General features: G+C 52.0%; 1 protein-coding gene across 1 annotated transcript; it reads left to right on the top strand.

Annotated features, from left to right (window-relative positions):
• Nucleotides 1–2,685: 2,685 nt before the first annotated feature.
• On the top strand, nt 2,686–9,770 carry LOC112121649 (C-type lectin domain family 2 member D-like; the record flags this gene model as incomplete). Its single annotated transcript, XM_029913336.1, has 4 exons — nt 2,686–2,784; nt 3,941–4,113; nt 5,863–5,969; nt 8,896–9,770. Coding segments are annotated over 4 exons (584 nt in total), but the record flags the coding sequence as incomplete, so codon positions are not given.
• Nucleotides 9,771–10,884: the final 1,114 nt, after the last annotated feature.

Raw genomic sequence — 10,884 nt, 5'->3', positions numbered from 1 at the left:
CCCTTAGGGATTGTCCGTACTGCAGCCGGGGGCGTGTCTGCAGACCTGAGCCAGCTTTGCTTTAGTGAGTGGCACTAAAAACAGCAGCGGGGCAGTGGCCCGGCTTTCAGCCTGGGCCGTGTGAGCCCCTCTGACCCCCAACGTATGTACCAAAGCCTGCACTGACACTGCTTCGCTGCCAGTTTTTAGTGACGCTCGCTAGATCCAGGCTGGCTCGGGCACGTCCACCCGAGCTGCAGTCACAGCTGCCGACTGCAGTGTAGACGTCACCTGGTCCCCTCCACGCCGAGTTCCGGCTGACGCTGGAGGGGGTGAATGAGCAGCGGGAGGGATGGAGGGCAGGGAGGATGCAGCGGCAGGTGGGGGAAGGGGTCAGCAGCCAGAGGATGAGCCGTGATTAGGACGGGAAGGGGTCAGCTGTGAGTGGGAGAAATGGAGGGTGGGAAGGGAGGGGAGGAAGCAGCGGGGTGAGACAGGAAACCAGCAGTAATGGGGAAGGGTGTATGGGAGGGGAAGGGGCCAGCAATGGGGGGGGTGGGGATGATGGAGCAGCAGTGGTGGGGAGTGGGCTGTGGCTGTGGGGGAAGCGGGGCTGCGGTGCTCAGTGGAGGAGGATTCAGACCGTTAGCAGCCAGGAAGGGGATGTGGTAAGAACAGGAGCATTGCAGTGTGTAGTAAATCCGCTGTCGTGGATCGAATATGGGGGCAGCCGGCGTTCGCTTTATGGAGACTGAACAGCGTCGATGCCGGCTGCTTCCTTCCTTCTGGTGCTCTCTAAACCTGTGAGCGATGCAGTCTGGGAACCCCTGAGCAGCGTGACTGGCGTGTAAAGTGATCACAGGTTGTCACACGGTCTCCGGGGCCGACGCCCTCGCCCTACAGGAGCGTTGGAGCAGTTCCTCGCTTTCGACTCAGTATTTGCAGCATCTCGGTCCCTGTGTGGATGTCGGCGCAGGCGGCGGTTAGCTGGGCTCTGGGGCTGTGACACTCAGACAGCCTGGGAAAGCAGGGAAGAGCTGAGATACGGCAGCCCCTTGACCGCCATGGAGAGCCAGGCAGCGAAGGGGAACCGGCTCGCTGGAGCGTCCCTGGCTGGAGAGAGGCTGTGGCTTGCACAGGTGGGGTTGTATTTTCAGTGTTGGCTGTAAATGGCCAGGCCCTGTGGGGGAGCAGCAGGGAGCTGATCACGGTTAGGAGCAGGGCAGCTGGTTTGCACTCGCAGCTGCTGTATCCTGTGCGTGCATCCGGGATCAAGGCCATGTCCTGCGGGGTGGGGGGACTTGGCAATAGCCCCTTGTCTCCCTTTATTCTCCTGCCTTCCCTGTCCCCTTCCTTCTGTTGGTGAGGTTTTCACAGGTGCATCCACCCCAATGGGCTTCTCCAGCCAGGCCTGAACCACCAGCTGGGATTCTGACTGGGGTGTGTGGTGGTGGCAGGGGGGGATATATATCCTGGGGGGCCTCATATTGCACCCCCATTTGAAGATCTGCCCTGTCTCTCTCCCTTCACCACCTCATGTTCCCTTTTCCTGCTGTTCTTTGGGGCCAGTTTTTCCCCGTACGTGTGTGTGTGGACACAGACGATCCTGCCGCATGTTTCCTGTTCCCACGTGTTATTAACCCCCCTGTGTGAACCCCACCATCCTGCACAGCTGCTGGGTGGGACTGCAGCTCCCTCAGCTCAGTGCGCACCTGACTGTCGCTGTGACTCACATTGATTGGGAGCGGGATTTTTCCCATTCACCCCGGCACTGACTGCTGAGGGAAGGGTGGCCTAGCGGTTTGGGGGCTAGGCCAGGTGTTGAAAGACCTGGGTTTGATTCCCTGCGCGACCCTGGGCAAGTGTTAATCTCTCTTTGCCTCAGTTTCCCATCTGTACAATGGTGGGAACAGTAATTCCCTCTCTCACAAGGCTGCTGGGTGGGTAAATTCATTAACAGGCTGTGAGGTGTTCACATATTGTGGAGATGGGGCCAGAGAAGACCTTACCTAGATAGGGCAGGAGATTTTTTTTATGTTGGGGGCTGATCTAGTTCCCCCAGACCACAGGACTCCTCTCCCCCAGGGGCTGCCTGGGTTCATTCCGTCCATATCTGAGATCATCATGAATCATCAGTGAGCAAAGATTCAAAAATCCTTCAGAGGAACTGAGTAAAGCTGGTGGGAACGTTTTCCATCAAAATATGTAGCTTCATTGAAGCTAAAATGTTTTGCACAGTTGTATCGATTTTGATGGGAAGGTTTCTGAGGTCCACAGCTCTCTGGTCACTTCTGAAGAGAGAGAGGAGCATATGTCTACACTGCGGGAAAAGGTGTGTTCTCAACTGGGGTGGGTGACCCGCATTAGCTCACTTGGGTGAAAATAGCAGCGAAGACACAGCAACTTGGGCTAGCAGCTCACATTAAAGCCTGAAATGGAGCCTCGGGTTGAACCTGGTGATATTCCGAACAAAAAGAGCTTTCGGCCATATTAGTAGCTACTTCCATTGCTTCCCTGTGACTCTGCGGAGATTGTAGGCTCCAGAGCGACACAGACAGACTGACACTGCTGGGGTCCTATTCCATAGATTGATAACGGCAGCCATTCAGCACAATGCTCCTTGCACCAACACAGCTCAGACCCTGGTGCAGCTACTGACTCTGGGTACCCCACTCTCAGGAGAATTAAGGGCTTTTTCTCTTTCAGGGAACGTCTCTAGCTGCAAGCTCAGGAAACATGCTGCATGTACAGTCGCAGTGAGCGTTGTACTTGTCATTCTGATTGTTGCTGTTGTTGTTCTGGCAGGTGAGTGGCTGATCCCAGTGTCTGTGTGTTCCATTTACATGGAGCTGGCCACACTGCTCAGGGCTGTGAAAAATTCCATGCCCGGAGCACCACAGTTAGGTCAACCCAACCCCCGGTGTAGACACGGCTGGATCAACAGAAGGGTCCTTCCATCGACCTAGCTACCGCCTCTTGGAGAAGTGGATTAACTACCGCAATGGGAAAAACCCTTCTGTTGATGTAGGAAGTTTCTATGTTCCGGCACTACTGTGGAATGGCTGCAGCAGCGTAGCAGTGCCATTGTCGTGCAGACATACCCAGAGTCACAGGCTGTCTCCTCTCGGGCATCAGCCGTGGGGGCCAGGAATGCATCTTCAGACTCTCCCTCCTGGAGTCTTGTTTGCGATGACAAAACTGGCCCTTTAAACTGTCTTCCTGGGTAAGTGTGTATCATTGTAATGAAAGGAAGAAACGTCAGTTTCTGAGATAATACAAACAGGAAAGGAATTTCTCCTCCAAAGAGCGTACAGTCTCGGATGTCTGCGCTACGGAGACTACACTGGCATAGCTGCGTCACTCTGGCTATGCCGGCATAACACCATAGTACAGACCCAGCCTACACTGACAAAGATTTTTCCGTCGGTGTTGGAACACCACCTCCCTGAGCAATGTTACCCACGTCAACACCAGCCTTCTTCCGTCAGCATAGCTGCGTCTACACTAGAGGTTATGTCGCTTTGGCTATGTCACTCAGAGTGTGTGTGTGTGTTTTTTCACACCCCTGTCCGAGGTAGCTATGTCAACCTATCTCTTAAGTGTAGACCAACCGTAAATAGACTAAACAAACTGAGACCGAGGGTAGGAGAAAGAGAAACCATGAATAAAGTGGCCTTACGGAGATCATTAGCTGGATGTGTCCAAAGCTCTTACACGTTTTAATGCATACGGAAATGTGGCTCTGTAGATATTATTAAACATTGTACAACCACATCATAATAGTTACTTGTAGTTATCCAGAGGAGCTGTATTTCTGGTAACCCCCAAGCATGGGACAAACCACAGGTTAAGGTCGCACTTTGGAGCCTTTCCTCATTTTCATCTGGTGGGTATTTGCATCTGGGGGAGCAGGGGAGGGAAAGGATGGGCTCTTACCCTTATGTTGCTCTCTCAATTTCAGTGCAGGTACTTAAAGCACAGCCCCAGCTTGTGGCCTGGTGCCCAGACGGCTGGATCGGATACCGAGGGAAATGCTACTATTTCTCCGAGGCTGAAGAGAACTGGAACAACAGCCAGAGACACTGCTCTGCACTCGGCGCTTCCCTGGCTGTGATTGACAGCGAGCAGGACCTGGTGAGAAAAACCCCACCCATTCTGGGGGCGATGGGCTATGCTAGAGTTATGGTCAAGGTCTTCCAGGCGCTCCCTGGCCTAGGCCCAGGGTGTCTATAAGAGCCTAAAGCTCCAGGATGAAGACCTTGGTTGACATATCTACTCCTCTGGCACCATTTAAGGGGAAAATTTCTCAGTGAGGGAGATGCAGCTTCCTTGGTGGCTGGTCCTAGCTTGGGGAATGGACTCCCCCAGGCACTAAGGACCATCCAGAACCTCACCACCTTCTGCTCCGAGAGCGAGGTGCACTTTGAGCGGTCTTCTCGGATATCCATGTAACCCACTGGTGAGCGTGTCACTGGTTACACTCTGTGCTCATCCACAGAGGATCTGTGCTGACTGGAGAGGGTTGCTCCGTTAGCTCCAGCTGGCGTGACTTGGGCTTTTTCGTTATGGAGTTCCTAGTATGTCAGCCAAGATGGCCGCCTTCCCATAAACACGTAGCGTATGCACTTCAAATAACAAAACCCTACCAAAACAAACTGCTCCACCACACACACACGACTCTCCCCCTTGGGAGAGAGAACGAATCACATGTAACATGTTAATCACGTCACTTAATTCATGAGTGGAAGATGCTCAACTACAAGGGGGATGGGGTAAGACACCCACGTAGGACAGTGTAGACACACGGGATGATGCATATTGTTAAAATTGCCTAAGCCACTGGTCCCCAAACTATGGGGTGTGGCCTCCCCTAGGGAGGCACGGAGGAACAATCGGGGAGGGGCATATGGCGGGGTCCGAGCCAGCCCCCATAGGGGGTGGGGAGGGAGCCCCACCCACAGCTCAGCTCTGGCCCCAGCCGCAGCTCCTCTCTGCCTCCCAACCTAGCTCTGACCCCACAGCCCCAGCTGTGTCCCGCCCCCTGCTCCAGCCCCAGATGCAGCTCTGCCCTCAGCCTAGCTCTGCCCTCATTCCCTCTCCGCCCCCAGGCCAGCTCCACCCCCAGCCCAGCTTCGGTCCCAGCTGCAGCTCCACCTCTCCCCCAGCCCCAGCTCCTCCTTCAGCTCAAGCTTCTCTTCTGACCGATTCCGTTACTGATAAGTGGGGACACGACAGGAAAAGTTTGGGCACCACTGGTCTGAGCATTTCCATTTTTCAGTTGCTTATAACTGCCCCCGGGTTTTCCTTTTGTGTTCTTTCGGGGGGTGAGGGGAGAGGGGTTGTCTGAACTTTACTCTCTCAAGGGGAGGTTTTTTTCCTGAAAGTTTCAGCAAATCCACTTGACTATTTCTCTCGTGGTAGCACCTAGGAACTCCAGCCCAGAATTTACATGTCACCAAAAACTTGCCCAGCTCTAACTGGAAATAAGTCAAAGCTTCCAAGTGCCACCTTAACTCTGGTTTTCCTTCTCCTTCCTTTTGGTGTGGATCAGTGATGATCCAGTCTTTAGTTATATGATTCCCCTGCTGTGTTTTCCCACGAGACCCCTGCCTCATTCAGTGCCCAAAGAATGGGGCAGGGTTGTGTGATGAATTCCTGGGGTCCCCAACTTCTTGCCACGTTCGATGCACTAGTTGTATGGGGTGCCGTGACTGAGGTGGGGCTGAAGGGATGGGCTAAAGTGGAACCCAGGAGCTGTAGTTTCAGTTCCACACTTTGCTTTAACTAACTCGGGAACATTTCTGTATAATGTGACTCTGTGCTGCCCGGAGCCCTGTGAGCAGCACACATGGAATCAAGCTCTTTCCTTTTTCCGTGTTACAGGTTTTCATGTTGCGATACAAAGGCATCTCCGAGCACTGGATCGGCCTCTGGAGAGAGCAGGCGAGACAGCCCTGGAAATGGGTGAATGGCTCTGATCTCAACAGCTTGTGAGTCCTTTTTCTGTCTGTTTAGGTTCTGAACACTCGGTTGTGGGGCTGAATTCAGATGGAGCCAACGTTCACCATGTAAACCCTGAAATACTGATGGGGAGTGAGGGAAATCTGTATTGTCTCCGGGATTTGGGACTCACTCTCATATAGCTGAGACATGGATCAAGCAAAGCAAGGGATGCTGCGCTGTTAGGGGGATGGTAACACTAGAGTTGTTGAGAACTTTCCATTGAAGCTGTTTTATGGTGGAAAATTGGGAGTTTGATAAAATCTTCTCACAAAATGTCTTTTCATGGAAAATTTTGACTTTTTTATCAATCTCCTCCCCCCCGCCCCCCCAAAAACTGAAATATTTTAGCCCAAAATGCTGCCCATATACCTCATGGGAGTTGTAGCTTGGTTTCCTCATATCCCCAATCTCCCCCTTTATGGGCTGGGCTCTCGAACTGGACTACATGTCCCATGGTGCAGCATGGCCAAGGGACTCCATGGTGCACCACCTCCTCTCACCAGTAGAGCTCAGGGGCACCATGGGAAATGTAGTTTGAACATGGAGCTCAGCCTATAGAGAAGAATGGGAGTATGAGGCAGTTCCACTGCATCTCCCATGATGTATTGCCTCGTCTTGACCAGTAGTGAGACCATGGTGCACTCTGGGACATGTAGTCCAAATGGGGAACCCGGTCTATAGAAGAGAAGGGGAGCACAAGGCACCTGGACTACAGCTCCCATGAGGCCCCACGGCAGCCTTTCCAAATTGAATATTTTAAGTTGTGATTTTTTTTTTTTTTGTCAAACTTGTCCCGGCCGAATCCACCCACCTCAGCTCCTCCCACTCAGACTCCAGTCCCTGGAGAGCTGAAGGCCAGTTGCTTTGGAGAGTCTAGAGGGAGTTGGAGACTGAAGGAAAGGAGTGATATCTGGTCCGGGGCTGTACGTTTGACACCCGTGTCTTAGACTGAAACAACATCAAAAAGAGGGAGCAGAGTTTGCATGTGCGTCAGGATGACTGAACACAAAGTCTCCACAGATGGTGGAGTCCTTTGAGATTCAAGGGAAAGCAAAAGGCACCACCGTGTGTCAGTTCCACCACAGCTAACAGACCTCACGGTTTGAGTTATTCACACCGCAGTGACCGTCAGTACGAAAGGGGCCACAGAGAAACCCTCCTGAGTGGAGACTGACTCCCCTGCTCACTGCCACATGGGGCCACCTTCAGGAATTGGGTTCCTCGGTGCAGCCCGGCTAGGCCAGGTCCTACATGAGCCTGTCACGTAGCCAGGAGCACAGGAAGGCCCAGGCTGGTTCTGACCCAAGGTCCATTTGGCCCAGTCTCTTGTCTCTGTCAGTGGCCAGCGCCAGCTGCCCTAGAGGAAGGTGTAAGAACTAGAGCTGTCGGAATGAGTGATATTGTCGTTCGCTGGCTGAACTGAAAATTGGGAGCAGAAGAACCTGGATCAACCAGAAACGAAACATTTTCAGTTTTCTGGGCAAAACAAAGAGCCAGAGTTTTTACTTTCACGTCAAATGAAACTTTTTGTTCAACCCGAAACAAAATGTTTCCTTTCAGTTTCAGGCTTTTTTAAACCTTTTTTTTTTTTTTTTTTTTTAATTAAAAGCAAAGGAAATTTGTAAGCACCAGGCACAAACCCAATGGTGGTGTCCGTCCTCCATCCTCTGACCCCCGTACTCCCTAGCCCCTGGTTAGGGCACTCAACCTGGGTCTCCTGTATCCCAAATCAAGTCCTCACCCTGCCTGATTCAGAGTAGGGACTTGAACCTGTGCTTTCCTCATCCCAGATAAGCAGGCTAATGACCCGGTGGCTATCGGGTTTACCACCCGCTCTTTCTCCAGTTTTGTGAAGGGCACACAAGTCCCCTAGTCAATCTAGCCTGAAGAAAAAATTAATTTAGCTCCAAATGTTTCAGGTGACCTAAAATTGCATTTTTCGGTGACTAAACTCTTCATCTGAAACACGTCCCCTGGCTCTAGCTAGAAAATCCTTCCCACACGCACCTGCAATAGTAGATGTGGGCTCATTTGGCCCCCCTCACACATGAGGGAGAGATACAGTGATCCAGGCTGCAGGTGTTAGATCAGCTGTTCCCAAACTGGGGGTCACGCCGTCAGCAGATGGGGTGGCAGTGACCCCTAGTTTGTGGAGGGTACCACTTTGCTCCACATGACATCACCTCGCACGTAGAGATCCTGCGAGGGCACGGTGCACGGAGGACGCCATTTTGCTCTACAAAGTAGCATCCTCCACATGACATGACCTTGCATGCACCATAGGTCGTGCTGTGGGGCGGATGCCATTTTTGAGAGCAAAATGGTGTCCTCTGTGTGGCGTGACTCTGCACATAATGGTGCACAGGAGACCACGCTGTGCCATAGGTGCCGACTTACTCAGATCCCGGGGGGTGCTCGACCGCCACTCCACCCCAGGCCCTGCCCCCCTCCTCCCCCGGCCCCAACCTCCCCCCACACACCTCTTCCTGCCGCTGCTCCTCCCCCTCCCCCCAGTGCATCCTGCATGTCACTGAACAGCTGATCCATGGTGGGTGGGAAGCACGGGAGCTGATCTGTGGGACCACCGGGTGGGCAGGAGGTGCTGCAGGGGAGGGTGAGGCCCTGATCCGCAGGTGGCTGGTGGGTGCTGAACACCCACTATTTTTTTTTCCATGGGTACTCCAGCCCCAGAGCACCCACTGAGTCAGCGCCTATGTCCTATGTGGAGAACGCCATTTTGCTCTGCAAAATGGTGTCCTCCATGCTGCCTGGGGTCCTGGGAGGAAATAATTAATTAACATGGGGTCATGCTGGCAAAGAGTTTGGGAGCCCCTGCGTCAGGCGCATTCTCCCACTGGCAGTAACAGGACAGGCCCAGCTGCTGGCTGACGATGGCTTTATCGTTCGTTGCAGGTTCCTGATAGGAGGAGGAAACTGTGCGTACCTGAATGACAACGGCGTCAGCGCTTCAAGGTGCATCACCGAGAGAAACTGGGTCTGCAGCAAACCTGATGCGTATACAAGCCAGAAAAAACGCGATGCAGAGGAGTCGGGAGCTGAAAAGCCTCACAATGGGCTACTAGAGAAACTGCCTCTCGCACAACTGGTCAACAGCTGAGTTTATAAACAAGGGCTGAAGAATAAAATAGCAAAATTTGCACTGGACGCTGGATTATTAGATTAATCAAACTGAAAAACAACAGGAGGAACTTCAGCAGGATCTGGCCGCGTGAGAGGAACGGGCCACTCACCGGCAAATGAAACAATGTGACAAATCTATAAAGGGTCCAGCGGAGGAAGAATTAGGCATTACTCATCCATCTTCGTAGGTGCTAATGCAATTGCAACAACTCAGGAGACGGAGAGGGATGAACTGCTGACCCCATTGAAATCTATGCACATTTTCCCTTTCAATTCAAGGAGGCCAGCATCTCCCCCAGGGGAGTCGTTGTAGATCGCCCAGCGCAGACCTCGGCTGAGCGTGCAGCAGCTGATGACAAAGCAAACAAGATGTTGGGATATATAAGGAATGCACGAGGTGACAATACAGAAAATGCTCGGATGTCATTATATGAATCAAAGGGACACCCTGATGGGGAACACTGTGTCCAGTACGGGTCACCCATCTCCAAAAGGACGCCGCAGAACTAGAGGAGGTTCAGACACCGGTAAGAAGAACGATGGGAGACCAGGTGGGACTTTGTCAGAGAATAAGGGGACGTGAACAAGGGAGATTAGGGTGCTGCTATTCAATCCATCTCTTGCTACAAGACCAATGGGGCCGCATAACAGAATTGAAAAATTAGCCAATTTGAAACTGATCGAAGGACCATGTTTTCCCACAACGCACAGTTAGCCTGCGGAACTCACTGCTACAGGGTGTGATTGAAGCCAAGAGCTTGGCAGGATTTATTTTTAAAAGGACTGGGACATTGGATACTGTTGTTCACACAAGAGAGGAAATGGACAGGAGTTTGGGAAGGGATCCAAACCTTCCTTCTTCAGGGCATGAACCACCATCTAAATAATGAAGATCAGGAGGAAACGTCTCCATTTGGTTTGTTATTCCGACATTGTCCACTAAGATGTCTCTTGACCTGTCTTCTGAAGCTGCTGGTGTGGGCCACGAATGCACTACAGCTCTGAATTAGTCTTGCAGTTACTATGTAAATTGCCTCTACCCAGTGACCTCGTCCTTTAATGGCTCTTCCTGAGCCAAAGACGAGTCCTGCTGCTTTTAGAAATGAATTGAGCCTTAGTTTTGCTTCCTGGGGCAGGACCCCTGGGCTGTGTGGATTTTTGCCGAGCAGTGCGGCTGGATAGCAGCAGATCTCCAAGATGTCCTGAACCGACCTTCCAGCCCTTGGGCTCCTTTTCAGTGGAGTAATTTTCCTGCTGGAGCTGCCCAGTGCTTGGGAAGGAGCATTTAAGAGCGTGCTCCTAGGCTCAATTGTAGATTATCCACATGGAATTGCTTCGTTTGATCTCATTTATCTTATTTATTATTAGGATGACAGATCTAAATAGCTGATAAGTCGGCTGTTAGCTGCTATTAAAACAACCTTCTCTCCTTCTCCAAAAAGGGGTGCGGACAGGGGGCTCTGACACTATTAATACAGCCCAGAGAAATGGGAAACCGGCCTGACTGAACTCGGCCAGTTCTCTCCTGATCAGAGCTTAAATCCCTTGGACAAATGACCCAACCATGAAAACGCCATAGGTCGCAGTGTCAGGAATGTCTCCCAGCTGCGCTGCTACTTTTACACTGGTCCTGATTGGGCCAGTTTGAAACTGATGTGAGGAGGATTAGACAAAGCAGAGCAGCTAAAGGACTAAGGGAACGATCTTGATTTAAAAATCCATTTAAACCCAGGCTTGATAATTAAAAACATAACACGAATG

The sequence above is a fragment of the Terrapene carolina genome, unplaced genomic scaffold (genome assembly GCF_002925995.2).
Source record: "Terrapene carolina triunguis isolate 2854851 unplaced genomic scaffold, T_m_triunguis-2.0 Scaffold595, whole genome shotgun sequence".
Taxonomy (NCBI): Eukaryota; Metazoa; Chordata; order Testudines; family Emydidae; genus Terrapene; species Terrapene triunguis.
The sequence above is the reverse complement of the archived record's forward strand: the minus strand, read 5'-3'. Positions and strand labels throughout refer to the sequence as shown.